Source organism: Nelumbo lutea, chromosome 1 (genome assembly GCF_056320005.1).
Source record: "Nelumbo lutea isolate HS-2025 chromosome 1, American lotus-T2T, whole genome shotgun sequence".
Classification (NCBI taxonomy): domain Eukaryota; kingdom Viridiplantae; phylum Streptophyta; class Magnoliopsida; order Proteales; family Nelumbonaceae; genus Nelumbo; species Nelumbo lutea.
This window is the reverse complement of record NC_142684.1, coordinates 25,850,077-25,873,253: the sequence shown is the minus strand read 5'-3', so window position 1 is coordinate 25,873,253 and position 23,177 is coordinate 25,850,077. Positions and strand designations below refer to the sequence as shown.

Genomic DNA, 23,177 nt, shown 5'->3' with positions numbered 1-23,177 from the left:
TATTGGTCGTTTTGTCATTGCTAAGCCAGAGGAGGGGGAAGTTTTGAAGTGGGTGGCTGTGGATTGGCATCTGAGAAGTATTAGAGTGAGGAAACTAAATTCTGGCCTTTTTCTTTTTGTCCTAACAGTAATGAGGAGACGTAGAATATTTTGGATTGTGAAATCAACAAGGTTAGGCATCCAGAGTTAAGGTTAGGTAGGTGGATGGTGCCCATTGGTCGAAACGTTACGTGAAGTCAAGTGTAAGAGTTTGGTGTGGATCAACGTTTTCAGCAGCCCCCTCATGCCTGGAGCTTGCGGACGTTTCGTTTTGTTAGGGTTACATGTGGGAGTTTAGGAAGGTTGGTCCTTAGACTAATTGTGGGAAGAACTTGACTTGGCAAGAATTTTGGTTGAAGTCTCTCAAATCCATTTGGTCTCATCATCCTTGATTTTGAACTTTGCAGGGGAAAGGTTTGATCTTCGTTGACTTGTTGGAGGATTCCTTCCTTTGTGTTGGCTCAATGATGATAAGGTGGTGGTGTTTGGACAAGGAAGAGAGATGAAAGATGCTGCATTTAGTTTGGTGGAAGCTGAAGAATCGGGAGAGGGGGCGTGGAAGTTGAAGATAAGGGCATAGGTGAAGGATTGAGGGCTGGACCAGGAGTTATGTCTTTGGGTTTGAGACATGTGCAAGGTGAAGCTAAGGGTTTTGGGCAAGAAGGGCCTGAATTTGGGAAGGGAGTTAGTAGTTGTGGATTAGAGGGGCATTTTAGGGATTATGAAAAAGGCTCAAGAATCCGGGTTTCTTGAATAAGGGGAAAATAATTGGTTTTTTGTCACAACCAAAGTCTTCTAGTGAAGATTGGATTTGGGTAATTATGAGGTATTAGGGTGGAGAATTTGAAGGAGTAGAAGTGTGTTGTTCTGGTGGAGGGTTAGTGTGAACAGTCAAGTTTGGTTGATCAACAAGTTCCAGTTGAAGATGATTCAAGAGTTGATTGATCTTCTGCTGATCCTATGGGGAGTTTTCGATTTTCCAATCTTGGTTATAGTCTGGATCCTCATGACACTGATACCAGAAATTGGAGAAGCTTCGGTTGGTAATCGGGTGCTCGGTTTTCTAGTTGAGACAAAGGACTATTCGAGTCCCCAGTGTACTAGTGAAAATTTTTCAGCTAAGGGAGTGGTAGTAGGAAGAATTGGAGATAATTTGGGCAGAAAGAGGGAGTCGCAAGGTCCTATTGTCTCCGGTGAGGGGTTGGTGTTGTGAAGAGAAATAAAGGTACAAGTAAATCTCATCTTGTCATCTTGTGCATGTTGTGAAGGTCTTTTTGTGCCTGAAAGCGAGGCTTGTTGAAATTGGGCCTAGCAACAAGTATACACAAGTATATAGGAGAAGAGGGGTGAAGACATGTGTGTATTGAGGCAAGTTGGGTTGGAAGGTCTGCAAATGGTTTAGCAGATGGACTTGCTAAGCAAGGAGTACACAAACATTATTTGTATTGGGCCCATTTTTAACAAGGTGATGAGATTCTTTTTGTATTGGGTTCTAGTTTTAACAACCTCTTGTTGTAATCCGTCTTTTTAAATTTTAATAAAATTTCTATGTTGCTGATCAAAAAAAAAAAAAAGAAAACAAGTAAGAAGATTCATGGTGAGGATTGTGCCAATAGCCTGAAGGAGCCTATGGCAATGAAGGGGTGTTGGAGAAGTTTGATTCCTTGGGGGAAGAACAAAGAGAGAAGGTGGGTGATTGTGTTCTCTTGGGAATAGGTGACAAGCCAATGGCTATGGTGGAGGAGGACTTTAGTGGAAATATGGGTGCTAAAAGTCTTGTGGATAGGGATGTGGAGGTTGGTAAGGCGTTGGGATTATTTTTTTAGGTGAAGCTTTTTCTAGATGTGCCTTTAAAGAATTTGAAAGCAGACATAGGGAGGAGAATTGAAGGAAGACCCCTACAGGTGAAGGAGGAGAGAGATGGGATGAGGGCGATGACTAGGAAGAGAAGCTTGATGGGGAGGAATAGTTTGGCTTAAGACAAAGTTTCTTGTAGCGTGCCTTTGCTCTTTTGGTTTTTGGAAGTTCATCCATATGTTCTTCTTGTTTAGTTTGGGTTGGGGTTTTGTTGGCGGTGAGCGAGTTATTTTTGATGTTGGAGGCTCATTTTTCTCTTGGGTGATTTGTTATCACCTTCCTCTTGTATTTTCTTTTTCTTTTAATAAAAATTTGCTTTTAGTATAAAAAAAATAGGTTACTTAACCAAAAGATTACTTAGACAACAAATATGCTCTATAAGAAAATAAAAGAAAACAAATCATAGGGTGTATGGATTTTTTGGATACGTAATGAAAAAAATAATATGAAATTATAAGGAAAGACTTACAAAAGGCCTGAAGCAGTGATATCTTTATAGTACACTGCCTTCTATACCTGGAAAATCTCACCAATTGTAGACAAAATCTTTATGTCTGAAATTCTTGAGCTTCTTACGAACAAGAGCCCAAGCCATAATGAAGTTTCTAATATCCACACACTTGCAAATTATTGGGTTTTTCTTTGCATAAAAATTCTTTAATTAATTCCTTCCAAATAGGCCACCAAATTGTGAATGGAGTTCAAAGCACATTGACCTTGCTACCAATAGCAACTGAAGGACATGCCTGAATCACTTGCTTTATAGAAGCTAAGCACACCCAAGAATCCCAAAATAAAAAGCTAACAAGCTCTGATACAAAAGAGGTCAATGGACAAGAGAAATTGTCAACTGATTCTTCAGCTGCTATACACATAGTGCAGCAGGTTTGAATCAGCAAATCACTATTGTTTAGATGATCAATTTTTAACACCTTGTTGAGAACAATGGCCACTTGAAAGCTTCCACTCTAGGGGGCACATGAATCCCCCAAATGCAACCTGAATCGACCTTCTCCAACATAACCCTAGCCAATGCAATGAATGTAGAAAGATGACAGAATTTTCTTTGGAAAGCAATTTCATCTCTACAATCTAGGAAGATCAGATTTGGGGTTTCTTTTTCGGCCTCGTTAACATGGACATTTGGAAGCCAAGATCCCTTGGAGAAGTCTTTGCTCATTGACCTACATTAAGGCAAAGATAGCATGGAGCCATGTTCCTTTTGCCATTTGTTGGGAAATTTGGAAGGAGAGATAGAAAAATCTTTGAATACAAATCTTGAAGAAGGGACCAAGTTGCCTTGATTTGTGTAAAAAGAAGTATGGAATGGATTCTAATTTTACAAGTTAAGAGGTGGATTAGTCACAATTAAGCAATATATGAAAATAAGAGGTCGGAGGTTCAAATCTTGTTAAACACATTTAATTCATAAAAAAAAAGGATTCTAATTTTACCAGAATTTGAGGGGGTCTCAAAGGAAGCACTTGGAAATGGACTTTGTTCTTTATTTGAAAATTTCCCAATGGGTTAATCTATTGTACTTTTGATGTTTTTTATTATCTATTTTTTCTCTCTTATGTTTGATTGTATGGCTGGTGATCCCTTATCACCCCTGTGATGTACCTATTCTTTTTTTTTAATAAATTTTTTTCTTTTTTATTTAGGGGAATCTTCATTTACCCCCACCTCACAAATTTTTACTTCACCATACAATTGGGAACAGTGATAGTGAGGGAGTTGATGCCAATTAGGGGGGTATGGTGTCATAGGTGGGGGTGTTGGAAGTTTTAAATTGTTGTGAGTATATGGTGAACTAAAAACTTATTGGGTGGGTTTCAGTGAGATTTCCCCTTTTATTTATTATAAAAAATGAAAAAATGAAAAAGATCAGATTCTCAAGTCTCAAGTTTTTGAAAAAAGATGTCCATTCTGTGACCCTGCAAAGGGTGCATGACTCTATGTCTTATTATAATAGGCCAACACATGAAAAGAAAAGATAAAGATACCATTAATCCATAGTATATTTTATAGAGTTTTCAGCTTTAAGTGGTTTCCCCCGTATAAAAAAATGTTTAGTATGTCCTGGTACTCCTAGACTAGTACATTGATCTCCTTCTATACATGTGTAAAAAAGTCTGAATGATGCAAATTGGTTGTTGAGTCATTTAAAAAATAAATAAACAAGTAAATAAATAAATAAAAAGAAGCATTGTTTTCACTTTCAGCACTATTATTTTCTCCACATTTTATTTATGCATAAAATAATTAAGAATTGAATGTTTTTCCTAAAGATAATGCCTTTTTCCTTCTGTTTAAATTTATTATTCTTCAGTTTTTGGTTGTTCATTTTCTTTTCCTCTGATCTCAGAGTTTGAGTTCCATGCTTGTTCTGTATTTTTGAACAAATTCATTATAATTCTCACTTATCAAAGAAAAAAAGTACTTGGGTGGGGAATGCTCCTCTAAAGGACTAGTTTCCTTCTTTGTATGCTCTTTCTGATTTTAAAAATGAGCCAGTTTCTTCTTTCATCACCCCTTCCTCTTCCAGTTCTTGGCATGGGTGGAACCTGGGTCTGAGAAGGGTTATGAGGGACTCAGACCTTGACAGTATTTCGAGCCTCCTTGAACTTCTTGATAATGTTTTCTTAGACCCCACTAAGGTGAACTCTAGAATTTGGACCCCTACCCCCATTGGCTCTTTTTCTTGTGCTTCCTTCTTCAAAGTCTTAAGCCAGTCCACCAGTCCTGCAACCCCCCCCCCCCCCTTCCCCATTAATGAGGTTTGGTGCAGACCAATTCCTCCTAGGGTTGGTAGTTTTTGTTGGGAAGCCTATCTGGAAAGATTCAACACTGGTGATCTGCTCCAAAAGAAGAGACCCAATACTTGCTTGTCACCTCATTGGTGTGTTCTTTGCAAAGTGGATGGGGAGATTGGTTTTCATTTACTGGTGTCTTGCCAATTTGCAAAGTCAATTTGGTAGTGGGCTTTTTCTCTCTTTGGGCGTAGTTGGAACCCTCCATCAGACATGTAGAGTCTTTTCTCCCCTTCTTTTTTCAGGTGGCGTATGAAAAGGGGAATGACTATGTGGAGAGGACCGAGGGCTGTAGTATGCTGGTCATTATGGGAAGAAAGAAATTCTAGGATCTTCTTAGAAGTTGAGAGGGCTGAAGAACTAAGGGCTATAATCCATATAAGGGTTGTATAGTGGCTGAAATCCTTAGAACTATTCACAGATTACACAGTGGATGACATGTTGAGGAAGTGGGGTGAGATTGCAAACTGTACACAGACCAAATCAGTAATGAGTTTGTCTTGGACCCCCCCACCCCCCCCCCCCCACCCCACCCCACCTGCTGGATTCTTAAAATTAAACTTTGATGGGAGTAGTAGGGGTAATCCTGGACAATCAAGGATTGGGGGTGTTTTTAGGGATGGGAATGGGATCATTTCTGCCTTGTTCTCAGGCCCAATTGGAGTGGGTGACTCCCTTAGAGTTGAGATCTTGGCAGTTATGGAAGGAGTCTAGAAAGCTAAGGAGATGAATATCAGAAAACTCATAATTGAAGGGGACTTGGAGCTGGTGATAGGGTGGCCGAATAAAGACAACAGTGGCTTATGGAATTACAGCAATGAGAGGAGGAAATTTAAGTGGCTGGTGCGGGAGATGGAAGTTAAGATGAGTTGGGTTCAAAGATCAGCTAATTCTGTAGCTGATGGATTAGCTAAACAAGGGGTAGAAAGGGGCTCAATGTTTTGGGCTAAGTTGTAACTTAATTGTTTCTTCCTTTCTTTTTTTCTCTTCTTTTCTTGAGGGCTTAAATTGTATTTGGAAGATAAGAGTATTTGTCTTCCTTGTTGTAATTATTCTTTTGTTGATTTAATGAATTTTAATGAAATTGTTATTGATCAAAAAAAAAAAATCAAAGAAAAAAATACTTATGATTCTCCAAGATGTCTTTAAGCATTCCTCATGTGCTATGCTTCTTTTGTTGTATTGACTTTGTTTATTATTCTTTTCTTATAACAGAAGCATTGTCTTAGACCATGGAAACCCGTCTGTAAAGAATGAAATGAAGACATTAGCAGCAGCTGCAGTTGATGGTGAGTTTCTCTTGAATTTTTGCACTTCTTGTTTCCCCATATGCCCTAGCTGACTTTTGGCATAGCTTCTCAGAGCACCCTCCCAATTTTTTAGGGGTGAAAACATTTCTTGTCATAGATTAACTTTTTATCAAGGTGAAATCAACATTCAATTTGCACTGAAGGCATATTACATACTGATATGACGAAAATTAAGAATTGACTCTTGATATACTCAAATTCAGCTAAAACTTATCCGGTTATCCCAACCATATGGGCCCGGCTACATAAATTCTGTTTCACTATATCAGTCCATTAAGGGCTATGTCCTCTACTGATGTCTATTAAGGGCTATATACTTGGAGCATATCACTTCTTATTGCAATAGGTAGTCTTCTATGTCATGTTGAAGCTATATTAATCTACTTTCCCTCATTTTATCACCCACAGAGGCTACTGCTAGATTACCGTGAATTTGTTCTCTTTAATCCTATTCTTTCTGATTTGCCACCTATTCATCTAAACACAAAACACTGTTGTCATTACTGTCCTCATTTCTTTTTCGGGAGGATTTTGGGAGGAGAGGGGTTTCTTGCTTGTTGCTTCTTGACTTCCCAACATTCAGCTCCATATAAACATTTTCTTTTGAAAGAGGATAACTGTATCTTATGTTATCCGGATGAAAGGTATACATAAGGAGCTACACAAGGTTATACAAAATAACATGGATAGCCCTCCCTTTCAAAGATTAATGAGGTAAGGAGCTTTTCCCCAATTCCCCATAACAAAAGGCCCTTTTATCATTGATCTAGTTAGCTTATGGTATTTAGTCTCTTCAGGTCCACCTAATCTTAGCTGATCTGATCTCTATAGATCATAATATCATTAAGGAAACAAACAAGTCTAAGGCATGCTACCATCATTTCTGTTTTCTGTGTATTGGTTGAATCACCCGTGTAAAACAAGAAGAAACAAGGCTGCTTGTCTATCCTTAAACCAGTAAGGGTATATTTGGTGAATAAGTGGTTTGAGAAATATAAGCACTTATTTCATAAGTACTTATTAGTGTTTTCAGGGGTCCTTTCCCAAACCACTTATACTTATTTTAAGTATTTATTTGGGTTTCAGTGTGGTGAGAATATTCATCCCTAATTCACTGTACATTGATAAAATACCACCATCCATAACATATGGCTTTATATTCCATAATTCTGTATCCCAACATTGGTGACCTTATGGTTCTCTTACAAAATTTTCCTTTTCACATGATTTAGTATCATAATTTTTATTAAGTATTCAAAAAGAAAGAGTAATTACAGCCAATGTTGCTTGGACTCTCCCAAACGGACAATGTCTCCATGTTGGAATGCATCAAAGATTGACACTCCATGGATTCTTGAGGACACTTCTATATAACAATTCCTTTTTATCTCCTAGCTTATTTGATATAAATGAACAGCTAATGTACAAGATGATGCCATTGTTTGTATCAAATGCTACTTAGTAACAAAGAACATTTGTTACTTGGTAACAAATGCCATCATTCATATCAATTTTTATGAATCATTTTAATAATATATGCTTTTCGATAGATATGTCTGCAAATCCATGTTTTCTCATCTTGTTGAGTCAGACTCTTGGACACTTGTTGGGTTCTGACTCCTGAGTCTGTGTGTATGTCCATGCAACACTGATTACAGTGGCCAAACATCCCATAAAGTTTAGGCTAGCCGCAGCTTAACCCAAACCCTTTTTTTGGTAGTAAATAAAAAAGAAAATTATTAAGAAGAAAGAGAAGAAGATTGCACAAAGGGTGATAAGATATCACCCACACAGAAACATAGGGACCAAACCCAATTTCCTTCTCCAGACTACAACTGAGACCAACCCAATGCCAACAACCTGGAAACATGGAACCAACAAAATCCCCACACAACTATTCTTTCCTTCCAAACTTAAACTTCAAAAAATTAACTGTCCCTCAGAAGTCAGAACTTGATAAAATTAGCCCCCCATAGAACAAGACCTAACAAAGAAAAACCATAGAACATTACATCCATGCATGATCTCAACCCAAGACTGACCAAACAACCTACCTTCACTTTATTCACTCCAGATTTCCACAAGCATTAGAAGATTCTCTTTGCTTCTTTGTTTTCTTCATCTTCTTACTGGGACCAGCCCCAAAGAAGCCCAACTTCAATCTTGAAAAAGCCTTTGAAACTTGAGCTGTTTGATGAAGCTTTCTATTCTTAAACCTTCTTATGGTATTAGGCAACTGTTCACTTTCCTTGGGTAACCCAGGAATGCCAGGAATAAGTGGAGCAATCAGAAATTTGGAGAGCAGGATTTTAGCTTTATTTTCAGGGCCAATTGGCATTACTAACTCTGTGAAGGCAGAGCTGTTGGCATTGCTGCATGGACTTCGATTGGCAAAGCAATTGGGATTTAGACAGGTGGAGGTGGAAGGGGATTCAAAAGTAATTATTACATGGGTGTATTGTAATAGACAAATTCCTTGGACTCTCAAACATATTTTCAGGGAAGTTGAAAGGTTGGCGAAGGACTTAAATGCTGATTTCAAGTGGGTTAGAAGGAGTGCAAATGGCATAGCTAATGCCCTAGCAAAACAAGGGGCTGCAAGGCAGCAATTTTATTGGGCATCTTTATAATCTACTTTTTTATATGTGGGGATTACACTCTCGTAATCAAATTGTATTAATCCACCTTTAATCAAATTGCTGACCCAAAAAAAAATCTTTATGCTTGTCAATAATCCTTTCTAATTCGAGAATCACATTCTTTTTAAAAGTTTGAGCCGCCACCTGTTCTCCAAAACCTTCAGAATCTTCTTCTTCCTTGTCATAGCCTTGCACCCCCTCTTGAATGCTCATTGACTTTCCTTTTCCTTCCCCCGATTCATCATTTCCTTATGCTTTTTCCTTATTTTTTTGTTTCTCACAGTATTTTTCTTCCAACTCTTTGAACGTTTTCCTTACAAACTCCTCTCCTTCGCTAAAAAACAAATTCAAAATTTTACTTACTTCCAACTCTGTATTCACCGCTGTTTCCAAATTGATTGCACTTCCAAGTACATGTGTCTCATCTAAAATCACCACCCTAGCATCTTTCTCATTTTCTTCCCCACTAACCTATTTACATATTTTCTACGTTCAAATTGCCCCAAAACAACTAAGTGATGTTTTCTCCTTGCTTGATAAGGGTGTCAGCCAAGTTACTTTCTGATCTTTGAACCCAAGAACATGTAGTTTTTCCCCTCGTACCAACTTCTAATCTCCCTCATTTTGTGTTGGTATTGCCATTGTCGTTGATTATTCTGTTTCAACCAGCTTACCACCACCCTTGAGTCCCCTTCCGTCTTCAAATTTTTGTATTTCAATAATCTGGGCATTCTTAGTCCTTGCAGTGCCACTAACAGCTCAGATCTGATGGAATTTTTAACACCTATCACCTATGGGTCTGGAGCACATGGCTAATATGATTCTAGGTTCATCTCTAAATACTACTATTCCTGAAATACCAGGATTGTCCAAAACATACCTGTCAAAATTTAGTTTGATTTCGTTGGGCAGTGGTGGAGTCTGCAATGCTGAAGCTTTTGGTCTTGTAGTTGAATAAGAGGCCACCATTTGTGACCCTCTAAGGATATTGTCTATAGAGCAAGGTGTAAAGCTGTTCAATGTTTACCTCTTTCAAATATTGGTGAGCCACTTTAAGTCTTTGACAATTTGACCAATATAGATATCATTTTTACCTCTTTCAAAAAAAAAAAAAAAACCTGCAGCCCTTGTATCATGGGGCTAGTCGATGAGGTCCTGTGTGGCGCTCGATTGTGTCGAGAAAGCATATGGAACAAAGCAACAACGATGGCACACAAATTAGTCAAAAGGCTCTTTGTATTGCATAAAATGATGGCAAACACAAGCACATAGTTTAGTGTTAACCTTTGCACATTCTTAGTTCACTTGACTACCTACCTCCCATCAAAGAATAAGTTAAGCTTTTGGGGGAGTGACAGCAGGAAACATCACTACTGCTGAAAAATCATACTGATAATTACAAAAACGCCATTGGCATTCCCCCATACAAAATACATGTATTGCCCACCCAAGACACACTTGATGATGCTCTGGTGGCACGTCGCGGGCATAGTGAAGGCACTTGATGGTGTGGTGAAGAGTTTACTTGTGACACTTGTGCATTTGCACATCATTTTACTAGAAGCAAATTGACAGGAATTAGCAAGTGGTAAGTAGTTTCTCCACTTAGTTTACAAGAAGACCAATTTCTGGGAATTGGCACCAGTTTAGTCTCTTCTTTTGAAGGAAATCAGACATGTTGGCCTTCAAGTGAAAAATCACTGAACAATAAGGTCTGCAAATTAAGAAAGAACATCAGAATAGTCCAGAGGAGGTGGCTGACCAGATCCTTCTGTCAAAGTGTCAGGTAATGAAGAGTCCAAGATTACTACTTCTACGGTTTTGAGAAAATTAAGAACTTCATTAGTTTTATGTTACTCAAAGTCCCTTCTAAATCCAATTCCCATGATAATCAAAGTTTGAAAAGGGGGCAAAATTGGAAACTGACTTAGATTTGTAGGATGAGATGGAGAAGAGGTTTGGGAAGCAGTCTTTGAAAAGTCTGTTCCTACCCAAAGGTCTTTCCAGAAAGGGTCTTATTGCTAGGGCACATATCATATCTAATGAAATGCAAGAAGTGGGGGCACATACCAAAAATAGATAGAGAAGAGGTTTGTGTGATTGATATTCTTGATTACCTTTATGCTAAATTTTCATAATAGTTTACTGATTCTAATTGCTTTTATGCTAAATTTGCATTGCATAATAACATCATTCTAATTGCCATTGCTTGGTGTAATGGTAAACTCTCAGCTTGACAACCATGAGATTGTGGGTTTGGGTTTGAGAGGTGGCTTTCCTGCTTTATGGGTAGAAATTCAACGTGAGATTCTGAAAGTTGATCATCTTATTAGTAGAGGTTGGACAACAAATTTCATGCTGTTTGTTGGCTTCTCCTGAAGAATGCCTTGGAATTTTTTGTCAATGACTAAAATACCGGTAAGAAAGTGTGTTTAAGGAGTGCAGGATCTTATGCCTTTTCTTGTCTTGGATTCCTCATTGGACTCTGTTGTGCAAAGGGGCTGTTGTTTTGCTAAATTGGATGTTGGATTTTAGTGATAGTTCCTGTTCAGTATATTTAGCTATTTCTTTTTGTACGTGATGCTACAAGATTGATTTCTACTTGAAGATTATCTTTAGAAAGGAAAATGAAATCCAATAGGCCTTTTTTCAGCTTTGTTAGAATCTTCTTTACCAATGGAACTGAAAGAACACCTTCAAAGTAGAGTATAATCCTCTCTTTGTTGAATCCATAATATGTTATAATAGAACCTAGACATCTTAGGAAAAATTCGGGAATGAATTCTTTATTTGTTATATTTGATTATTTAGTACAATTATCTATATATTATTTTGATTGTTTAGTGTCATTTGTGTCGATCTATCTTCTGCATTTAATTTGTTTGCTTTCCCAACACTTATTTCATTATTCACCTATTGTAAAAAGTATTTGATTGAAAAATAAAGGCTCAAATATATCCATTCCATCCCCAAATCATATTTTACTAGGCTTGGCAAACCCTGATATTCCATATCCATATTAGATTCCAACACTTGTACCCATATCCATCTGACATAGGTTTTAGGTTTTTTGACTAAATAATTGGGGAAAGATTATTTCTGATCCTTGTTAGATGTGTAGATATATCAATTTTTTGGTAATATATTTTGAGATTTGCATATGGGATTATGTCTGTTTTCTTGCATTGGTGCATTATGTCTACTCATCCAAAAGAAAGAAGCAAAAAAATAGCCAATAGCTAATAGCAATATGAATATATTTTCCCTTAATTTTAACTTCAAATGGTTAAGAGGATGGTCTTAAAATCATAGATCTCATAAAGTACCTGCAGACCCATGCTTCAGAAAACTTACTCAGAATATATGCTTTTCAATTTCAATGCCTAGTTTTTAGGCTTCTGATTCTTCTTATCATCAGTTGGTATCACACATTGAAAAAAAAATTCACCCTTTGAATTTCATTTCTTTGTGAAGCATGTCTAACTTAACAATTCTCCTTTTCTTTGGATAGTTAATTCACGGTGGATGCCTTTCAAGTCAAAGAAAGAGCCTGCATTTAAGAAGCGGAAAGTTGAATCAACTCAAGGTGATCAGGGACTCTTAATCTTAAATCTCATAAAAATACCTGAAAACCCATCCTCGTGGCTTGAACAAAGGGACTCACGAAATGTGTTTCCCAAATTTTCTTATAATCATCAAAACTCATACACCTGGGAGTTGATGTTCTTGTTACCATTTAGTAGGTTCTCTACAGTTATGACTTTTGATTAGAAATACTGGTGATGTTAAAATACTGACATGCTGCACTCTATTCCCCTCCCTAAATATGTTTTGCATCAGTTGCAATGGGTGGTCCTCCTAAATCTGTATTCAAACCAGGATTGTCTTCAACTGCTACTGCTAAGGGCAGGCCATCAGTTTCACCTGTTCCATCTCCGCCTGAACAATTTGCTGCTTCAACATCTCCCTTGAGAAGTGGAAATCTTACAAAGGGCCATACAAGCATTGAAGGAGCAATTGCACCAGTGATGAGCAAAGAGAACACTTCCAACAATGAGAGAGAAATCACCCGGAAGGCTGTTCATGGAGTCACACGAGAAGCATCAGGAAGTAAAGTGAGTTTAGGAGATAAACCAATGGATTTGCAGAATACGCTGATTACTCTACTTATGGAGAACCCAAAAGGGATGACCTTAAAGGTAAAACTGAGTAAACTGAGACTGCAATGTTTTAATCATCATGTCATTTGTTTCGAGTGAATTGATTGATCATTTGATCTTTGAATCTAATTTTTCTTTTTCCATTATGATATTTGCTTGGAACTTTCCTTCATTGGTTTATTTTTATGGATGACTGAAACTTTATTAAGTATTAATAAGAATAAAGAATAAGTTACAATCAAAGTCCCAACATCATAGACTCAGGCTAGCCAACCTGTTATGTAACTCCACCTCACCTTTCATTGGTTTTCTGCACTTTTTTTGGTAAGATTGGTTTTTTGTACTTATTTAAATTTTATTTACTTCTGCAATCTTCAAATAATTGTTATGTAGAAAAAGAAAGAAAAGATAAGTATTGAGAGGTCTGTTAAGATTTGTTTCATTGCTGTTTTATGGTTGCTGTTATAGTTTTTATAATATTTTTTATGCTGTTTCATAGTCGTCAAGGCTACGCCTAGGCAGGTGTCTAGGCGACAAGGCGCCCTTGGAGGCTCGCCTTGCCTAGTCACCAAGCAGTTTTGTACATTGTGTTATAAAATACTTTTATATTCTTAATTTTTTGAGATTATAATTATAAAATAGACATTGTTAAACTAAAATATTCATTTTGTGTTAATATAGTAATTTCTTTTTATTATCTTTTTTCTTTTGTTAGGGTTTAATCAGCACATACATTACTAAATGCTGTATTGAACCCTTAATCAACACATACATTATAAAATAGACATTATTAGATGTTTCAAGGTCTTTTCCTAGTTTTTCCAAGGTTCAGGGAGGAGTGACTTAGTTTCAGCTGAGGTCAATGGAAGAACAGGGGGAGAGAAAGAGGGGGCAGAGATTGGGCCTATAAATTTGTTAGAGGCACCAACGACAGTGGAGAGGTATGTTGAGAATGATATGGAAGAAAGAATTGCTGAAGAAAAATATGAGGGAGTGGAGACAGTAGCTAGGCATCGTCCTCAGGTTTTTGATCAAGGAGGTGTGTTGAAAGATAATGTGTGCTTTTCTGAAGTTGGAAGTAGTCAGCTGGTTACTGAAAGTATTGTGGGAAAGCTAGGAGTTGATTTGGGGCATCAAAGGAAGGATTCCGAAAAGGATGAGCCTAGTTCTGTTCTGGTACCTTCAAAGACTCCCAGGAGCTCTAGTAAATCTCATATTATGCATGTCACTGAGGTGGTTTCGTGGCTAAAAGTAGGTTTAATAGGTGCAGGCCCTACTGATAAGTGGAGTCTTGGAGGAGAAGGAAAGGGAAGGTGGTTGTGCAGTTGTGGAAACTGGAAAGAACTGTTGGGGTTTCTTCATAGGGTCAGTGGGAGGAGGAAGGTAGTACAGAGATCGAGAAGTAGGTCAACGGAGATGTAAAGGTTAGCGAATTTGTAGGCCTATTTTTCTTAGGTGGAGAGGCTTTTGCTGGGAGAACTTTTGAAGAGCTTAAGAGAAACAAAAGGGAAGAGAGACAGAAGAAACTCGTTTTTTAAGGAGAAATTTTGAATGAGGAGGGAGGGCAGGAGGAATTATTTGATGGAAAGGATTGAAGACAGAGGGTGGGGTCATGATGCTTGCTTTGTGTAGGAATTTTTGTTTTGTTTGTTTTCTGTTTGTCCAGAGATGAGAGAGTGTTATTGAGTTTTTGTTTGTGATGGGAAGAGGGTGTTGGGTGTGTAGGTGTGTCTTTCTTCTTGGGTTGTTGCCTGTTTATTTGGTTGTTCTGTCTTATCACCCTATTGATGGTTGTATTTAGCATCTTTTTATTTTACTATCAAAAAACAAATATTATAAAATGGCATATAATAAACTTCATATATTGTGGCAGATCCTACAAATAAATACAAAAGTGTGTATAAGAGAAAAGGTGCAAAAATTAAAGATTTGACTTGAGTGGTCTCTAATGGGGTGGATTTTGTGCATCAAGTTTCTCAGAGATATGAAGATCAATCGATAGATTGCTCTGAAGTGGAGTGAGGGACTTCTATAGCTGCAGAGGACAGAGATAAGATTGGTGGAAATAAAGATAAGGAAAAAAGCTGTTGAAGTTTCTTTGGGAGGAAAGGAGAAACATGAAGCTGAATGTTTTTTTGAAGTTAAGGTAATTTTATTCATAATAGAAAAGTGGATACAACAAGGTCCTAAAAGAATTGTTAATAGGGAAGTGGAGGTTGGAAATTGCTTGGGATTACTTGGGGGGAGAGGCATTTGTTAGAAGAGCTTTTGAAGAATTAGAAAGGAGAAAGGAAGAAAAAATGGAAAAAACTTTTGTAGGGGAGGGAGGGGAATCATGGGATGAGATTGTTGAAAGGAAAGAGGTGTTAGATGGAGTGTAGTAGTTGTGGTGGCATTAGAAGAGGGCAGGGGGATTGACATTGGCTATTTGAATGATTGTGTTTTGCTTTCTTAGGATGTTGAGAGTGTTTTGTTCTGGGTATTACCTTAACAAAACACGCTGGGAGGGAAATCCTTTTTGGTCTTGTTTTGTTTTCTTATTTGAGCTGTCCTGTAAATCCTCTTTTGTATATCCAACATTTTTCTTTTTGAAATGAAAGTTACCATTCCTCAAAAAAAAGTTCCTGTCCAAGTAGACACAATTCTAGTACGGTGCAGGCTTTTGTTGTTACACCTTCATTATCTCTTGTTTTTAGTTGTTTTGATCTTTCCATCGCCTCGCATAAAGGCAAACATCATTCTCCTATCACTCATTATATGTTTCAATATTTGTCTTGTCAATTTTTGTCTCCATCCTACAAAGCCTTCCTCTATTTCTTCTACGTCTGTCCTTAGGAATGTAGAGGCAATGCAAGAAGAGATGGACTCTTTGTTGAAGAATCAGATATGGGATGTAGCTGATTTACCAAACAACAAAGAACCTATGGAATGTAGGTTGGTATTCATTATGAAATATGAGGTTGATGGTACTATTGAAAGGTAGAAGGCAAGATTGGTGGCTAAGGGTTGCACTTAGATGTATGGCATAGATTAAAAACTCTAAAAATATACCTAAATCTCTCTCAAAAAAAAAAAAGACTTTGCACAAGCTTTCTAACCAATAAACATCTTATAACTATATAAATAGGTAGTAGTAATGACAGACTGGTAGTTACGCTAATGACAACTCTAATTTCATTCTTTTCTTCAGCAATAAAAAGCAATCAATATCTTTAATCGTCTTGATATGAATATGAGCTGTACATGACAGTGACAATAGATCCAAGACTTTAGTCAACAAAAAAGATGATTGGGGCAACTCAATATACTATTTAGGTTCCCTATACAAAAAATACAAAAAAGTGCCTCACTATGCACTGTAGAACTTCATAAGTCAACTAAATAACTAAGAACTAAGAAGCCTTATACTATCTATAAAAGTGCAAATAGGTGTCCTTGGCTTCCAGAATTTTCATTGGACAACAAATGCCCTCTCTCTAAAGTTTGAATTGGAAAACAAGCAAAGGCAAAATTGTTATTTTACTTCTTCATTTAGTGCTTATTTGATCAAAAAGACACAATTGGACAACAAATGCCCTCTCTCTAAAGTTTGAATTGGAAAACAAGCAAAGGCAAAATTGTTATTTTACTTCTTCATTTAGTGCTTATTTGATCAAAAAGACACAATAGTACTTTTTTTGTTCAGTAATTGGAAAACAAGCTAAAGAAAAAATGTCTTTTTACATTTTTCATTTAATGATTATGTATACTATTATTAAAACTGTGAATAATGGTGTGGAACTTTTGTTTGACTAAATTACCCCAAATTTTGAATTTGGTCCTTGTCTAATTTTAAGGACAGAAATGTAATTTGAAAAACCACTTTTCTCCTCATTCATATCCTTCTCACTCATTTTAATGTATTAACTCTTACTAACATTCATTGAATCCTCTTCTTAACTAGAATACCCCTATTTTTGAATTTGGTCCCTCTAATTGAGGGCACAAAATGTAATTTGAACTACTACATTTGTCCTCATTCAATTCCTTCTCATTAAGGCTTATCTTAGGATGTTTACTCTCATTCTTTTATTGAATCCTATATTTAAGATATTATTTTCACAAAATCAAAACAAATAAATTCTATCAATTAGATCTACATCTAATACTTTTAACGATATAAAATTTAGCCAAAATGGAATCATTTTTCTATCATGGTGGCGAGTAAGCAATTCAACCATTTGGGCCAAGTGGGCTAATCCATGATGAATTTAAAACCAATCCAAAAAAAATAAATTATTTTTGTGGTGGCAGGTTAACAATTCAACCTTTTGAGTCAAATGTGTCAACCCTTGATATCATTATTAAATAAAAATGGAAAATATAAAAACACAAAAACATTATGTAATAACATAAAAAATTTGTACATAATTATCTATCAAACAAAATTTGTACATAACATTTAAGCACTTATCTAATATTTTATGTTAATCATATAAAAGAAGGATAAGTGTGATTAATAACAGTTACTTATTTATCAAAAAAAATTAATAACAGTTACTTTATTGATGTTGGAAATAAAATATAAATTTTAAAACTAACCCAAAAATGAAATTGTTTCCTTGGTGGTGGGTCATAATTAAATAATAAAAATTAAGAAAAGATAAAAATACAAAAAAAAATGAAAAAGATAGAAACTTTGTAGAAAATATTTGGTAACATTTCTAATATTTTATATTAATCATATTAAAAATTAGACACGATAAACAATAATTGTTTTTTTTATGGATGATATAAATAAAATACAAAATTCAAAGCTAACCCAAAAGTGAAATTGTTTTCCTGTTTAGTGGTAGATCAACTCAACATTTCAGGTCAAATGTGTTAACTCATGAAGTTATAAATTATGTAGAAATCATTTGGGCACATCTCTATATTAATGAACCATAATAAGTGTGACAAATAAGAATATTTTTTATAGACGTAGAAATATAAAAACAATTGTACAAAATTTTGGAAACATATTATGTACTATCATCATCATCATAAAATTCACGTGCAAAGCACGCACACACATACTAGTCCATTAAAATATATCAACCATCATCTTCTATATCATCATCCCCATTCTCATCAAGTTGAATGTCGTCATCTTCTTCTTCATCTTGAAGTTGGACTGTCCCTTTTCTTCTCCTCTTGTGTAGATCCCTAGGACCTAAGGTTGAGCAAATTATGATTATTTTGAATAAAATGATAAAGTTATAAATTATAAATTATAATAATAACAAAATAATACCTACTGCATTTCCTCTATTTATCCACAATTCCTTCAACTTCAGTAAAATACTCTCCTATATCCATCCATGTGGTTTCATCAATAAGGCAGGATCTTCCTTTTCAATTATTCATTCATCATCTGACTCCATGTCTGATAGAGAAATTAGATCAAGCCCTTGCTCAACTTTTCTCTTCTCACATTGGTTCCCAAGTTGGCAATTGTATTTAACAAGCACTAAAGTATTCAATACCTTTTGTTCCAAATGATTCCTTCTTTTTTAATGTGTCTAGAAACATTACAAATCAAGAAATATATAAATTCATATTTAATAAACCCTTGTCATAAATTTTAATCTATTAAATAATTATAGGAATAGGAACTTTACTTGCTCCCATGTTATCTAATTCCTTTCACAACCCATAGAACTGCATATCAAACTCAAAATACAGATTGCCAATTTCTTCAATTCTGCTGTGTCATCTCCATAGTTATCCCACTATATGGTTGCTTTGCCAAGTTTTAATATGTAAGTGATCAAGTATAACAAACTCAAAAGAAAAAATAATGTACTTAATAAGTATTGAGAAATTAATTAATTGCCTTAATTACATACCCGGTTGCTTTGTCTTCTGAGAAAGCTTTGTTGTTTCTCTACCAAATAAACTTTCTGCTGCCTTGAACTTGTCCATTTGATCCCCAACTATGATTCAATCTCATGTATTGGAATTATTCTCTCCAAGCAATCATAAAGGCCTTCAATGGTAAGTTACATTTGATCGACCAAAGAGGCTATCTTATGTTTTATAACTAAAATGAGATTTCTGCCCTTTGATGTAAAAGTGAAACATTAAAATGGAGAAGGGTTAAATGGTCATTTACTCTTAAATTAAGCTTTCAGACCTAATCGTTTGAATCGTGTATGAATCATGATTCAAGATTTAAATTAGCGATTTATTTATAAATCGTACGATTAATTCCAAAGGCGATTAATATATATGATTTGTATCATTTTGACCCTGATTTGATTTGAATCGTCATGTATCACATGATTTTAAAAACATTGATCACTTGCTACATCTTAGTCTGGCTTCTGTTCCAATTTGATATAAAGAATGTGTTTCTTAATGGTGATATACATGAATAGGTGTATATGGTTCTACCACCTAGCTTTCATGGCAATGAGAACAAGGGGAAGGTATAGCTGCAGCTATTTAAGGGGTAGTCCCCCAAACCCCCTAAAATTATAGCTTGCTATAAAGCTTGAGCATGAAGCACTCAAGTGCCCACTAGCAAGCTTAATATTAAAACAGCTTGTGGTAGAAGAATCCCTTATAGCGGTTGTGAGCTTAAGAAAATATATTATATTATTTTTGCATGCAAGTGTGCACCTGTACGCATGCATGCACGTAGGAGCTAGGACAACCCCTAAAGGGGTTATCAGTCACCCACGGCATGATTTGACAAATTTAGGGGATCTTTGCAAAGGTTTAGGTATTCATAATCTGTTTAATTCATGCCCTATTTATTAAGTAGGAAGGTACTCTGTTGATTGCACTTACTGTTTATGTTGATAATATAGTAGTGACTGGTAATAATCCTATTCAGATAGATAGGCTTAAGTGACTTTTTGCACCAAGAATTTGATCTAAAGAGTTAAGGGAGCTTCAATACTTCTTGGGCATCAAAGTTGCTAGGTTAAAACATGGGATATTTGTCTTCTAATGCAAGTATGTTCTTAACCTACTTAACAAGAGGAGTGCAACATAGGCAAGTTGGGCAAGTTTAAGACATTCCTGGCCCAAACTTAGACTTGGACCTAAGACTTGAGCCCAAGGTCAAGCTCAATCTGCTCACTCCAAGGCCAAAATAAACTAAAATATTAAAAAACCTGGAGTTTGGGCCCAAGCCCAGTCCTTGTAAGAAGAGGGCATTGGGAGTAAAACTTATCTATACTCCAATTGATTGAATCATACATTTAATGCTACTAATGGAGTGCTTCTTAAAGATGTTGGAGGATATTAGCAATTGGTTAGCAGATTTCTATATCTATGCAGGACTAGGCCAAATATCTCAAATGTAGTAGGTGTTGTTAGCCACATGCATGCTCTTAAAAGCTCTTATCTTGTTATGGCGTAGAGGATTTTAGCCTATCTCAAGAAAGAGCCAAGCAAAGGTATATTTTTTGCCAATCATGGTGACATGAAAGTGGAATTTTTTGCTAATGTAGATGTTAGAATTTTTGTATGCCCTTAGCTTCAATCAAAATTGATATACTTTATGAGTTTATTGTAAATGAATAAAAGTGCATATTTGATTCATGTTCCCTTGGTATGTTTCTGTGTAATACCCTTAAACTGGACACTTATTGAGACTCATGTTAGTTTAGAAAGTTCACAGCCAGTGGGTCGATCTGGGGAGACCTATCCTGTCAAGGCTGACACTGTAGTGCCATCAAGTCGATTGAGGTGGCTTGTCTCAGCTACCGGGGTGAGACCCCAGGCACATACAGTGTGGGATTAATTGAATCTTTGAACTGGACCAGATTTCCAGTATTGCCCTAGACCTTGGAGATTGATGGGAAAAACTGGAAAGTTACACCCGACTCCTAGACTCGATTATGATACTGCACTAGGTGTCGGATCGGGCTGTCTTTGATGTACCAATCAGTGAGATCCTTAGCGGGGGCCAAAACCTGGGTATGTTGGGACAATCCGAGAATTCATCTGAGTGGGTGATCATAGTGACAGGATCAGCCCCTTTGTCGGACAAAGGTAATGATCGAGGATGCGCTCTCACTGTTGGAAACCAAGACTGCCGGCAGCCGATTTCAACCGTTGAGATTTGTTTTGCAAAGTATATTTTATATGAGATATAAAAGTATATATATTATGGTTTCTAAAATGTTTGCAAAAGGTTTTAATTCCCGGGATCCATATAAGTGGAGAGTGCAACATTGTTCCTTGTAGCCGAGGGAGAGGTCATCTCTTATTGGGCAGTATATGATCATTAAGGGCTGAGAGGTTAAGTGTAAGACCATTGAGGATAATACCTGATGGGCTAATCTTGCATCTGCCCATAGTCCCTGGGTGTTACAAGGTGGCTTGGTCCAGGGACCACTTAGGGTAAGTGTTGGGCCCATAGAGCCCATTTGATGGGTTTCAGGGGGTGCACTGTCTTTAACAGTGTATTCGACCAGGCCTTGTAACAAAGGCTAGGCCGAACCCATGTGGCTGATGTGTAGATATGCTTGGGTCCCACGCCATACAAGGAAGCTCAACTGGGCAGCAGTTAGGAAGGTTGAGTGAGCACATAAGCTTAATGGGCCTAAAGCCCATTTCGAACTGGGCTATTTATTTAGTTAATTAAATGGGCAAATTCTGAGATGGATTAGCAGATAGGATAGGGTCTTAATCCTATCCACTCAGAGAGTCCAGATCTGAATGTGATTCAGATCTAGAAAACTCCTAATGGGATTAGGATAAAGTTAATCTAATCTGCAGATAAGATAAGGGTTTATCCTTATCACTAGAAGAGAAGGTTGATCCAAATATGATTTGGATAAGCACCTCCTAATGGGATTAGGAGCTGATCTTTTATGTTAACAAAAAGGAGGGGGCGGCAGCCTTGAGAGAGACCAACAAGAAACACATCAGATCCTCTTTAGTGGTGAAATCAAAAAGAGAGAATTCTGCAGCCTGCGAATACTCTCTTGTCGCCTCCCTACTCTTGTCGCCCTGTTTGCCAATTCGATCTCCAGCTGTGGGAGAAGTCAAGATTGGATCTTGACATCAGTTCTTTGAGAAATGATTGAAAAGGAAGCTGTGCTCACGTTCCATTCTACTGCTTCTTGCGAAGGACAGAGTTCTTGGGGAAGAACACTGCTGATTCTGCTCCATCCTGCACTGCGCCATCTTCAGTAGGAGCAGTCTTTGGATCCTTCCTTGGGCGTGAACACCTTCGTTGGGAGATATTACTTCTCCGTATCAGGTATTATTCTCTCCCATTCCTTTTGGTTCAGATCTGGTTCAGTTTAAGGTTCAAGATTTATCCTTGAAAATATGATTTTCTAAATAGGGAATGTGATTCCCAGTTAAAGGGAGAGGAAAAATTTTTTGAAATTCGCCCCTTATTCCGCAATCTTTGGGCGTCCATGTGATGGATCTCTCATCCCTTCAGTAGAGTGGGCTGATTCTCTTGATAATAGGCATTCTATGTCTGGATGTGCACTTTGCTTGGTGAGAATCTATCTCTTGGATGAGTAAAAAGCAGCGATTTGTTGCCTACTCCAGTGCTGAAGCAGAGTATAGGGCTATGGTACTTGGTGTTTCAGAAATCTTCTAGATTTGGTCTCTACTTGGGGAGCTAAGAGTTGATTTTGAGAAGCCACTGGTGTTGTATTGTGATAATCAAGCCACTATTACTATCACCCACAACCTAGTTCAGCATGACAGAACCAAACATATAGAAGTTGATAGACATTTTATTATAAAGTCTAATTTGGAGTAGTTTTCCTGCCTTTACTTCAGACATATAACTGACTATTGTTTTTATTAAATGAGTGGTAAAACTTAAGATACAAACAAATTTAAGCAAGTTTACTATGATTGGCATCTATACTCAACTTGAGAGGGAGTATCAAGAAACCATTTCAGATTTGTTTTATTGCTGTTCTATAGTTGCTGAGTTTTATAGTCCTTTGTATGCTGTTTTATGCATTTTTTTTTGGGTGGCCAGGGGTATTTTGATCACTGTACCTGAACTTATGTTTGACCTCTTTTTCTTTAGTTTAGGAAACAAGAAGAACAGACAAAAGAAGCAATGTCTTTTTTTTTTTCTTTTTTTGATAGTTTGGAAAAGGTAAAAATAGATGATGGATCTGTGGACCTGAAATGTACTTGTTCTTTCAACCTGCTCACCACACTTGGTGATGACAATGACATGGCATACACATTGAGAAAAGAGTGTAGATTGACTTGGTCTATCTTTTTAGCTCTCACAACTAAAATTTGTCTTATTTAGGTACAATATCTTTCCATGGAAGAGGGAAAAAATTGAACATCTTTGTGCAGTATCAGCTCTTGGATTGTATAATATTATATATG

At 36.7% G+C, this 23,177-nt stretch overlaps 1 protein-coding gene across 1 annotated transcript in view; it reads left to right on the top strand.

Moving 5' to 3' along the window:
• LOC148874021 (dentin sialophosphoprotein-like protein) overlaps positions 1-23,177 on the top strand; it is a 53,019-nt gene that overhangs the window by 11,234 nt on the left and 18,608 nt on the right. Inside the window, exons 3-5 of the mRNA XM_088966448.1 lie at positions 5,925-5,998; positions 12,170-12,244; positions 12,499-12,857. Of these exons, the coding sequence (XP_088822574.1) occupies positions 5,925-5,998; positions 12,170-12,244; positions 12,499-12,857 (508 nt within the window). The remainder of the gene's footprint in view (positions 1-5,924; positions 5,999-12,169; positions 12,245-12,498; positions 12,858-23,177) is intronic.